General features: G+C 41.2%; 1 protein-coding gene across 2 annotated transcripts; it reads left to right on the forward strand.

Moving 5' to 3' along the window:
* The first annotated feature begins 10537 nt into the window (after positions 1-10537).
* Positions 10538-12440, forward strand: LOC130927224 (trace amine-associated receptor 13c-like). Of its 2 annotated transcripts, XM_057852900.1 has the most exons (3): positions 10538-10956; positions 11120-11235; positions 11442-11516. In XM_057852900.1, exons 1-3 carry the CDS (start codon positions 10784-10786, stop codon positions 11459-11461), a joined length of 309 nt encoding a protein of 102 aa, XP_057708883.1. In that variant the 5' UTR covers positions 10538-10783; the 3' UTR covers positions 11462-11516. The 2 variants fall into 2 exon arrangements, with proteins under 2 accessions (XP_057708883.1, XP_057708882.1); XM_057852899.1 differs by having other exon boundaries at positions 11120-12440.
* The last annotated feature ends 288 nt before the right edge of the window (positions 12441-12728 follow it).

The raw sequence follows: 12728 nt of genomic DNA on the forward strand, positions 1-12728 counted from the left end.
TCATAATTTAATTAAGCAAAGTGCTACAGTGTGAGACTACATATCAACGAGGAATACGCAGGCTATTTTTTTTAAAATAACACAATAACCTGTGAATAAGTACTTTCAAAATCAATCTTTAAACCTAAAGTGGAAGTGGGGGACAAAAAGACTCATTCTACATAAAACAGTCAAGCAGAGAAAGATTTGAGATTTTTATTTAAATAAATCTAGATTTTTTTTTTTTTTTTTTTTTTTTGCATCTTAACCCTTATATACTGTAGGTATATGTGTACTGTCAGTACATGAGCTGAAGTAAATGCTTGTGGTTTCTTGAGTGATGATAGTGATGATGATGATGATGATGATCATTCACCTGTGATGATGATGACTATGTGGACACAACTATGTTAATGACTTGAAAATGACTTGTTAGGACATACAAACACAAGAGGCACATGATCTCAATGACCCTCGACAATGTTATTAATACAAGACTTTATCATTCAAACAAAGTTAGATTTTTTTTTTGTAAGCAGTAGTAGTTGTGATGTCCAGCTTTAACAACAAAGGAACCCGAGTGAGAACGTTCGTTGACAGTGCATCACATCCTAGTTTCCAGTCAATTGCTATAAGAAAGTCACATTCACAGGAGACAACAAACATTTTTTTCCCACATGATGAACTTTTGAATTTGGGATTTCGTCAAAAGAGAGCATGCGTGATTTGTAGATGTGCTGATATGTGAGTGCATTTTCCTTGTATTGTGTTGTTGTAAGAGCCACTTCTGCAAGACGTTCAATAAAAATGTTAACCCCATACTGTGGTATGAAAAAGTATCTGAACCTTTTGGAATTTCTCACATTTCTGCATAAAATCACCAAATGTGATCTGATCTTTGTCAAAACCAAACAGATGAAAAAACAGTGTCTGCTTTAACTAAAACCACCCAAGCATTTATAGGTTTTCATATTTTAATGAGGATAGTATGCAAACAATGACACAAGGGGGAAAAAGAAGTAAGTGAACCATCACATTTTATATTTTGTGCCCCCCCACCCCCTTTGGCAGCAATAACTTTAACCACACGCTTTCTGAAGCTGCCGATCAGTCTGGCACATCAATCAGGACTAATCTTAATTCTTCTCTACAAAACTGCTGTAGTTGAATCAGATTCCTGGGATGTCTGGCATGAATCACTTTCTTCTTTCGGTCATGCCACAGCATCTCAATGGGGTTTAAGTCTGGAATTTGACTTGGCCACTCCAGAACGTGTATTTTGTACTTCTGAAACCATTCTGAAGTTGATTTACTTCTGTGTTTTGGATCATTGTCATGTTGCAGCATCCATCCTCTTTTTACTTTCAACAGTCTGACAGACGGCCTCAGGTTTTGCTGCAAAACATCGTGATAAACCTCTGAATTCATCCATCCATCCATCCATTATCTTCCGCTTAGTCCGGGGTCGGGTCGCGGGGGCAGCAGCTTTAGCAGGGAAGCCCAGACTTCCCTCTCCCCAGCCACTTCAGCCAGCTCCTCCGGCGGGATTCCAAGGCGTTCCCAGGCCAGCCGAGCGACATAGTCTCTCCAGCGTGTCTTGGGTCGACCCCGGGGCCTCCTACCGGTGGGACATGCCCGGAACACCTCTCCAGGGAGGCGTCCAGGAGGCATCCGAACCAAATGCCCGAGCCACCTCAACTGGCTCCTCTCAACGCGGAGGAGTAGCGGCTCGACACCAAGCCCCTCCCGGATGACCGAGCTTCTCACCCTATCTCTAAGGGAGAGCCCGGACACCCTGCGGAGGAAACTCATTTCGGCCGCTTGTATCCGGGATCTTGTTCTTTCGGTCACGACCCACAGCTCGTGACCATAGGTGAGGGTAGGAACGTAGATCGACCGGTAAATCGAGAGCTTCGCCTTTTGGCTCAGCTCCTTCTTCACCACAACGGACCGGTGCAGAGTCCGCATCACTGCAGACGCTGCACCGATCCGCCTGTCAATCTCCCTCTGAATTCATTCTTCCATTAATGATTACAAGTTGTCCAGGCCCTGAGGTAGCAAAACAGCCCCAAATCATGATTCTCCCTCCATCGTGCCTCACGGTGGGGATGAGATGTTGATGTTGGTGAGCTGTTCGATTTTTCATCCACACATGAAGCTGTGTAACTCCCAAACAATTTAACTTCGGTTTCTTTACGCCACAAAATATTTTGCCAAAACTTCTATGGAGTGTCCAAGTGCCTTTTTTACGAACATTAAACAAGCAACAATGTTTTTTTTTTTTTTGACAGCAGTGGCTTCCTCCATGGAGTCCTCCCATGAACACAGAGATATTGGACTGCACCAGTGATTTCTGTAAGTCTTTGGCAGACACTCAAGGGTTCTTTTTAACCTCCCTGAGTATTCTGCGCTCAACTATATGCGTCATCTTTGGTGGACGGCCACACCTTGGGAGAGAAGCAACAGTGCCAAACTCTCTCCATTTGTAGACAACTTCTCTCACTGTCGATTGACGAAAATCCAGACTTTTAGAGATGTTTTTTTTTATCCTTTCCCAGCTTTATACAAATCAACAATCCTTGATCGCAGTTCTTCAGACAGCTCTTTTGACCGAGCCATGATGCACATCAGACAACGCTTCTCGTCAATACAATTCTTAGTGTGTGTTTTATAGTGGGCAGGGCAGCTTTAAACCACTCATCATTGATTGGGCACACACATGACTTAAAATGTTTGGTAAAAATTGGTTTCAATTGCTCTTTAAGTCTTCCTAGGCTGAGGGTTGACTTACTTTTTCCCCTCCCTTCTGTCAGTTTGCATGCTATCCTCATTAAAATATGAAAACCTATAAATATTTGGGTGGTTTTAGTTAACACAGACACTGTATTTTCATCTGTGTGATTTTGGCAAAGATCAGATCACATTTGATGGTGATTTTATGCAGAAATGTAAGAAATTCCAAAAGGTTCAGATACTTTTTCATACCACGGTACTGTATAAGGTGACATGAACATTACACAGTCACGATATAACAGACATATTTGAGAACAAGAACATTTCTACCCGTTTCGTGTTTTCAAAGCGGGGGGAAAATGACAAGCAGAACAAAGTGTGGCGACATATCAACACATATATACAGTAGGGCAAATAAGTATTTAGTCAACCACCAACTGTGCAAGTTCTCCGACTTGAAAAGATTATAGAGGCCTGTAATTGTCAACACGGGTAAACCTCAACCATGAGAGACAGAATGTGGGGAAAAAAATCACATTGTTTGATTTTTAAAGAATTGATTTCCAAATTAGAGGTGAAAATAAGTATTTGGTCACCTATAAACAAGCAAGATTTCTGGCTGTCAAAAAAGTCTAACTTCTTCTAACGAAGTCTAACGAGGCTCGTTACCTACTCGTTACCTCGTTACCTGTATTAATAGCACCTGTTTTAACTCATTATCAGTATAAAAGACACCTGTCCACAACTCAGTCAGTCACACTCCAAACTCCACTATGGCCAAGACCTAAGAGCTGTCGAAGGACACCAGAGACAAAATTGTAGACTTGCACCAGGCTGGGAAGACTGAATCTGCAATAGGTAAAACGCTTGGTGTAAAGAAATCAACTGTGGGAGCAATTATTAGAAAATGGAAGACATAAAAGACCACTGATAATCTCCCTCGATCTGGGGCTCCATAAAAGATCTCACCCCCTGGCGTCAAAATGATAACAAGAACGGTGAGCAAAAATCCCAAAACCACACAGGGGGACCTAGTGAATGACCTACAGAGAGCTGGGACCACAGTAACAAAGGCTACTATCAGTAACACAATGCGCCGCCAGGGACTCAAATCCTGCACTGCCAGACGTGTCACACTGCTGAACAAAGTACACGTCCAGGCCCGTCTGCGGTTCGCTAGAGAGCATTTGGATGATCCAGAAGAAGACTGGGAGAATGTGTTATGGTCAGATGAAACCAAAATGGAACTTTTTGGTGGAAACACAGGTTCTCGTGTTTGGAGGAGAAAGAATACTGAATTGCATCCGAAGAACACCATACCCACTGTGAAGCATGGGGGTGGAAACTTCATGTTTTGGGGTTTGGTTTTCTGCAAAGGGACCAGGACGACTGGTCTGTGTAAAGGAAAGAATGAATGGGGCCATGTATTGACAGATTTTGAGTGAAAATCTCCTTCCATCAGCAAGGGCATTGAAGATGAGACGTGGCTGGGTCTTTCAGCATGACAATGATCCCAAACACACAGCCAGGGCAACAAAGGAGTGGCTTCGTAAGAAGCATTTCAAGGTCCCGGACTGGCCTAGCCAGTCTCCAGATCTCAACCCCATAGAAAATCTGTGGAGGGAGTTGAAAGTCCGTGTTGCCCAACGACAGCCCCAAAACATCACTGCTCTAGAGGAGATCTGCATGGAGGAATGGGCCAAAATACCAGCAACTGTGTGTGAAAAGCTTGTGAAGAGTTAGAGAAAATGTTTGGCTTCCGTTATTGCCAACAAAGGGTACATAACAAAGTATTGAGATGAACTTTTGGTATGAAGCAAATACTTATTTTCCACCATGATTTACAAATAAATTCTTTAAAAATCAAACAATGTGATTTTCTGTTTTTTTTCCACATTCTGTCTCTCATGGTTGAGGTTTACCCATGTGGACAATTTCAGGCATTTCTAATATTTTCAAGTGGGAGAACTTGCACGATTAGTGGTTGACTAAATACTTATTTGCCCCACTGTATAACTTAGGGTTAAAATGGCGGCACGGTGGCTGAGTGGTTAGCACGTCTGCCTCACAGTTCTGAGATCAAGGGTTCAATCCCGGGCTTCGGCCTTCCTGTGTGGAGTTTGCATGTTCTCCCCGTGCCTGCGTGGGTTTCCTCCGGGAACTCCGGTTTCCTCCCACATCCCAAAAACATGCATGGTAGGCTGATTGAACACTCTAAATTGCCCGTAGGTATGAGTGTGTGCGTGAATGGTTGTATGTCTCCTTGTGCCCTGCAATTGGCTGGCAACCAGTTCAGGGTGTCCCCTGCCTACTGCCCCGAGTTAGCTGGGTTAGGCTCCAGCACCTCCGCGACCCTCGTGAGGAAAAGCGGCATGGAAAATGAATGAATGAATGAATGTATAACTTAAATACATTCTTTTTTATATAACTCGACTTGACGTCATTCACAGTGGACACCACATAGAGTGCACTGACATGTTTCAAAATTTCAACAGTAATGTTTGGATAAAATGAACTGTTTTTGTGATGACAATGAGCATGACGACGCAGTCGAAGCAAAACAAAATGCTAATTAAACATAAGATATGCAAAAACACGTCTGCTTTTACAGGGAATGAGAATGTTCTAGTGTCATTGTTGACGAGAGGGATTCAGCGTTGTCAATGGCAGCAAATGCGTTAATGACAATCCATCACGAGAGCTCAATTACAACAGACAGAGGCGTGCTTGACTTAAGCAAGCCTTTGAACGGATTAGATTTAAGACTAGTCGAATGGTGGGTATTACCACCAGGGCTTGTAAGAGGGGTCAGGGGATGTGAATCTACAGTATGAGTAAATGGCTGACCAGGGCCCACGAAAAGACCTTCTTCAGTTCGCCGCTTTGATTAAGTAGGGCCCAAATTCTTGTCACTATTTGATTTGTTTCTCTATTTCACAGTGGAACCAGATGAGACTTGACACATTTAAAAGGTCTTTTTGTCATCTCAGTCCTGGATCCCAGAAGTGTTTTCTCTAACTCGGATTGGCCGGCAGTGTGGACTGAGGCTAGACCAGCACTGAACGACTATTCATCAACTTCATAAACATGGTAATAAGAAGCACTAGGTTAAAAACCATATACCTTCAATTCTTGTGAAATTTAAAGTTTATTTTCCCGTACAGCTTACATTTCTCCGGGAGGATGTCCTTGGAGGTTTCGGTCGACCATTAACTGTTGTTGATTCACACCTTGGCCTATTAGTATAGGATGATGATGACAGCGGTCTGCAATTAGAGGTGTGAAGACAACAAGACACGTGAGGCAAGACTTGTGTTTTTCCCAGCAGACACAGAGAAAGACAAACAGAAAGTAGTCTTATTTTCATCTAGCTGACAATGTTGAAAGCAGAATGACGTCATTGTTTTACACCAAAGATAAATTTAACTTAGCACCAACTAATTCTAGGGTTAGGGTTTGTCCACATACTATTTCTATTAGGTAAATGCCAGAATATTGAGACAGGTTTTTGGGGGGCAAATGTCCAGGACTCTTTTTCAAAGGAAATGGTGGTTGAGTGGTTAGCAGGTCCGCCTCACAGTTCTGACAACAAGGGTTTAATCTCGGCCTTCCTGTGTAGAGTTTGCATGTTCTCCCTGTGCCTGTGTGGGTTTTTCTCCGCCCGGATCTCAAAAACATGTACAGAAGGCTTTGAAATTGTCCTTTGGTGTGAATGTGAGGCAAATGGTTGTTTGTCTCATTGTGCCCTGTGATTGGCCGGCAACCCATTCTGGGTGTATCCCAGCCAGGGCTGTACAGTGCGAGCGTTTTCCCCCCCAAAATTTGTTGTAAGTAGAGAAAAAAGAATGGGAGCCCAAGAGCACAGATTTTACCCCTTTAATTCACATTAATTCCTTTAAAATATAAGAGTTTGAGATGAAATTGGTGAGAGCATTGCAACAGGAGATGCTTTCGGGATCTGGGTCAACCTGTGATTACAGAGGGAAATGGTTCCCAACCCTACATTACATACATTTTATTAGTATCTATTAGGGGTGTAACGGTACACAAAAATCTTGGTTCGGTACGTACCTCGGTTTTGAAGCCACGGTTCAGTTCATTTTCGGTACAGTAAGAAAACAAAATGCAAAATATAAATGTGCTAGTTGCTTATTACACACTTTTGTGCTTTCAACAATAGGAACATTAGCCTATACAAAGCTAGAATTCTGCTCAAAAAGTATTTAAAGATAATCCAACAACAATTTACCTTTCAGACCCCGCGTATTGGTCAGCTTTCTTTCTGAAAGAAAGAAGAAAAAAGAGAAAATCCCAATGACAAAGATTTTAACATGTATTTTACAAATGAAATGCCTAAATGAATCATTTTTTTTCTTATGAACGGTTTTCAAAAGCTTTATTGGTGGATTTTCTCAAGGTAAAGCGCCACACAGAAATTAATAGATTTAATTGTGTAAGCAGGATCTGTGTATTACTCTTATCATTTAATTACAGGTGTTTTAGCTCATTTCAATTTATTTTATTTAAATGGGCTATTATTTATATTTTTTTATGTGTTTATATTTTACAAATGTGATGTAGTATTTTATGTTGTATAACTTTAGTTCCTATGTGAATATTAGTTCCTACTTGTTTTGTTGTGGTTGGAGGGTTTTGTATTGAACACGGGGCCGTGTTGGTTATTGTTATAGCAGAGAAGACAGCAGTAAATCAACAAAGACAAGTCAACTGTGCCCCGATCTACCACTCAAGAGATTTGATTGACTCAAAAAGTAGGATACCATTGCATATTAGTTTGAAAATCGACCGGATCAACCGTATTTTTACGCAAGTGACTTCCGGTCTGCCCGATCCTAGCTACCGGTAGTAGTATTGCGCGTCAAATAATAAACTCTGCCGTTCTTTTCGCGTGCGTCGTGTTGAGCCGCTTCTGGGACACGTCTAACACGCGGCCACACTACGACTGGTGTTCATTGGCTGATTGACTTTAACGCCCGCATTTCACGCGTTCTTGCGGCGGCCACGTCGCGCCGTAGACGTTTCTGGGTTATACTGTCCTACCGTGTTGGTCCTCATTATAGTAGAGAAGACGGAGTAAATATAATCAACACAAAGAAACTGTAACCCGATCGACTCAGAGCCTCGAAAAGTAAGGGTTACATTACGTCAGAAAGTCATTCGGTACGCCTCCGTTCCGAACCGAGCACCACGTACCGACCACCATGTACCGTTACATCCTTAGTATATATTAAGCAATGCTTCTCCGTGTTTTAATTGACTCTATTATATGATGAATAAAACAATGGATTCAGTAATATGTAAAAACACAAAGCTAATGTGTATATACAATGAAAAACACCTATTTAAAAGTTTAAACAGTGAATGTGTATTTTCTTGAGCGTATCAGAAGCTTCCAAAGAAACAAAAGAATCATCTTGATAGGCAAGGTCACGCCGGTCATCTGGCTCAGTAATCCCGGAGATTCAAACTTTCGTTGCAATGAAATTGCTGAAACTGAAAATGGCAGTTTGGAGAAGGCACCCTTCAAATCTCAGAGACCTGTAGCAGTTGGCCAAAGAAGAATTGTCTAAGATTCCAGCAGAGCATTGTAAGAATCTTATTGATGGATACCGGAAGCCGTTGTATGTAGTTATTTTGTCTAAAGGATGTGCTACCATGTATTAGGCTGAGGGTGCCAATACTTTTGTCTGGCCCATTTTTGGAGTTTTGTGTAAAATGATAATTATTGATTTTTTTATTTTCATTATCTTCTGTGTTTTTTTCATTGCAAGCAACATAAATGAAGATATTGCTACCAAAGCATTTGTAACCGCAATCATTTTCTGGGAGAAACTGAGCATTATCTGACAGAATTGCAGGGGTGCCAAAACTTTTGGCCAGCACTGTAATTAGTATAACAACGGATTCAGCAATTTGTATAGACAATGAAAATCACATACTTAAAAGTTAAGAGCAAATTACGTAGGGGGGGCAACTAAGTATTTAGTCAACCACGAATTGTGCAAGTTTCCTACTTGAAAACATTAGAGAGGCCTGTAATTGTCAACATGGGTAAACCTCAACCATGAGAGACACAATGTGGAAAAAAAAAAAACTGAAAATCACATTGTTTGATTTTTAAAGAATTTGTTTCCAAATTAGAGTGGAAAATAAGTATTTGGTCAACTACAAACAAGCAAGATTTCTGGCTGTCAAAGAGGTCTAACTTCTTCTAACGAGGTCTAACGAGGCTCCACTCATTACCTGTATTAATGGCACCTGTATTAACTCATTATTGGTATAAAAGAGACCTGTCCACAATCTCAGTCAGTCACACTCCAAAATCCACTATGGCCAAGACCAAAGAGCTGTCAAAGGATAACAGAGACAAAATTGTAGACCTGCACCAGGCTGGGAAGACTGAATCTGCAATAGGTAAAACACTTGGTGTAAAGAAATCCACTGTGGGAGTAATTATTAGAAAATGGAAGACATAAAAGACCACTGATAATCTCCCTCGATCTGGGGCTCCATGCAAGATCTCACCCCGTAGCGTCAAAATGATAACAAGAACGGTGAGCAATAATCCCAGCACCACACGGGGGGAACTAGTGAATGACCTACAGAGAGCTGGGACCACAGTAACACAGGCTACTATCAGTAACACAATGCGCCGCCAGGGACTCAAATCCTGCACTGCCAGACGTCTCCCCCTGCTGAAGCCAGTACACGTCCAGGCCCGTCTGCGGTTTGCTAGAGAGCATTTGGATGATCCAGAAGAGGACTGGGAGAATGTGTTATGGTCAGATGAAACCAAAATAGAACTTTTTGGTAGAAACACAGGTTCTCGTGTTGGGAGGAGAAAGAATACTGACTTGCATCCGAAGAACACCATACCCACTATGAAGCATGGGGGTTGAAACATCATACTTTGGGGCTGTTTTTCTGCAAAGGGACCAGGACGACTGGTCTGTGTAAAGGAAAGAATGAATGGGGCCATGTATCAAGAGATTTTGAGTGAAAATCTCCTTCCATCTGCAAGGGCATTGAAGATGAGACGTGGCTGGGTCTTTCAGCATGGCAATGATCCCAAACACACAGCCAGGGCAACAAAAGAGTGGCTTCATAAGAAGCATTTCAAGGTCCTGGAGTGGCCTAGCCAGTCTCCAGATCTCAACCCCATAGAAAATCTGTGGAGGGAGTTGAAAGTCCGTGTTGCCCAACGACAGCCCCAAAACATCACTGCTTTAGAGGAGATCTGCATGGAGGAATGGGCCAAAATACCAGCAACAGTGTGTGAAACGCTTGTGAAGAGTTACAGAAAACGTTTGGCCTCTGTTATTGCCAACAAAGGGTACATAACAAAGTATTGAGATGAACTTTTGGTATTGACCAAATACTTATTTTCCACCATGATTTGCAAATAAATTCTTTAATATTCAAAGAATGTGATTTTCTGTTTTTTTTTTTTCACATTCTGTCTCTCATGGTTGAGGTTTACCCATGTTGACAATTACAGGCCTCTCTAATATTTTCAAGTTGGAGAACTTGCACAATTAGTGGTTGACTAAATACTTATTTGCCCCACTGTATATATTAAGCAATGCATAGTCATAAGTGTTTTAATTGACCCTGTTACTGTACATGATAAATACTGTACAACAATGGATTCAGTAATTTGTAAAAACACAAAGCTAATGTGTACGTATATACAATAAAAAACACCTTTTCAAAAGTTTAAATATTGCATGTGTATTTACTTGAGCGTATCAGAAGCTTCCAAAGAAACAACAGCATCATCTTGATAGGCAAGGTCACGGTGGTCATCTGGCTCGATAATGCCGGAGATTCAAACTTTCGTTGCAATGATTGGATTGAGGTACTACTATTAAGGCCATTTAGGAATATGTAAAATTAGGTAAAGGAGCATCTGGGCTATGGCACTCATCATGACATCATATTTTGGCCACATTGACCAATCACAATTGCTTGGGGGAGGGAGAAGAACACATAAAGTAAGATGGACAACATAGAGGTTTAGGCAGAACGCTGTTCGACCTCAAGGTTCTCTATGGACACTGAGGACAAATCAGATCTCTGCTTCCCACATTTAGGCAACATCTCCTGCAGCAAGCCAACGTCTTATTTGTCTCAGAGTTTTCTTTTCATAGTCCTCCTACCCACCACATGCATCTTCACTGTACTGCTCAACCTGCTCGTCGTCATCTCAATCTCCCACTTCAGGTACATGCTCTTTTTCTCTGAACCTAACATTAGATTGCGACAGCAGTGAAATGTTCCAATGTGTTAAATGATGTCCCGCCTAATCATAATTGCCTAGAAAGGGTTTTTAATAATGACAAGTTGTTTGCATTATCGATTGTTTTATGTGTGTGCGTTTGTGCAGGCAGCTCCACACTCCAACCAACCTCCTCCTCCTCTCCCTCGCCGTCTCTGATGTCCTGTTGGGCTTGGTGGGGATGCCAGTTGTGATCACCATGAGCATATCCTGCTGGTTTCTTGGTGAGATTGCATGTACTCTGTTGAGTTACCTGATTTTCATTTGTCAGTCTGCCTCAGTAGGAAACATGGTGCTGATATCAGCCGACCGTTTTGTGGCTATTTGTGATCCTCTGCATTATACTGCCAAAGTCACCGTGAGAAAAATTCAACTTTTTATTTGTCTCTGTTGGTCGGCTGCTGTTATCCATTGTGGGATTCTTTTGAAGGAAGAATTGGCTCATCCTGAAATCGGTAACGCTTGCCTTGGAGAGTGTGTTTGCCATATTGACTTTATCGGGGGCATTCTGGACATTATCGTGAACTTCCTCCTTCCTCTCGGCATCATTGTCATTCTATACACAAGAGTGTTTGTGGTTGCAGTGTCTCAGGCGAGAGCCGTGCGCTCTCACAATAAATGTGTTAAATTACAACATTCTGCCCCTTTCAGAGCAAAGAAATCTGAGCTGAAGGCCGCCAAGACTCTGGGTATTGTCGTCCTGGTCTTTCTGATGTGTTTCTGTCCGTACAATATTGTCAGTCTGATGGCTTATCATGAGAACGTGATGAATTATGTTACTTATTTGTATAGTTTGAACTCGTGTGTGAACCCGTTGATATATGCCGTGTTCTACCCTTGTTTTAGAAGAGCTTTTAAGCACATTGTCACTTTGCGCGTACTGAAGCCTGGCTCCTGTGATACCAACATACTGTAATCTCAATGTGCGCACCTTCAAATTTAATGCCCTCTGAATAACCACATTGAGGTACGTGTGTTGCTGCAAGTTGTTTTACTCTAATATGTTTTGAATCACCTAACTCTCCTCTTTGCCTTTTCAAGTGATTGCTTTAGTAAGCACAGTACTTTATGCATTTTAGAAAATGAATGTGTTTTAATTTGGGATGCTCCACAGCCTCACCTCCCTCTTTCCAGCAATTGGATCCATCACGTCTGCCTCGCCCTGACCAAGCTGCTACATCCAGTCTACATTGTTTCCGATTTCCTCTCCCGTATATACAATGTTGGATTGATAATAAATCAGTCAATATTCCACCTTAAAAAAAGGTCAAGGAGCATCATTTATGAATTAGCATGTATGGAAAAGCATGATTTAAATATGTATATGTATGTTTATTATAACCAACATAAATGTGGTATGTATTCTGCATATTTATAGTGTTTATTATATCATGTGTAGATTATGTATAAAATACATACAGTATTTCATAAGGCACTTTACATTAAATATTGTTCAATAAGAGTAAAAGGCATTTACAGACTACCTGTAGATTTGTCATTTGTTTTTTGTCTCTTTGCATGTTTGAAATAAAATTTTTAATATAAAATAAACAGAATTGTCACTTTTACTCTCTGTGATATGTTTAAGATAAACATCACGTGGACTGAATTAGCCACTCTGACAGCAAAAAAATATAAGATAATCATATATTATTAAATTTATTATATATATATTAGCAGCAGGCACAAAGAAAGACCATCAAGAAAGTAGTTTTAT

Source organism: Corythoichthys intestinalis, chromosome 12 (assembly GCF_030265065.1).
Source record: "Corythoichthys intestinalis isolate RoL2023-P3 chromosome 12, ASM3026506v1, whole genome shotgun sequence".
Classification (NCBI taxonomy): domain Eukaryota; kingdom Metazoa; phylum Chordata; class Actinopteri; order Syngnathiformes; family Syngnathidae; genus Corythoichthys; species Corythoichthys intestinalis.

What these genes read in the sequence shown, in the direction of transcription:
- LOC130927224 (XM_057852899.1), top strand. Translation starts at nt 10,784, where the DNA reads ATGGACACTGAGGACAAATCAGATCTCTGCTTCCCACATTTAGGCAAC. An exon ending in ATCTCAATCTCCCACTTCAG is followed by an intron (nt 10,957 to 11,119) that starts GTACATGCTCTT and finishes GCGTTTGTGCAG; the next exon opens with GCAGCTCCACACTCCAACCA.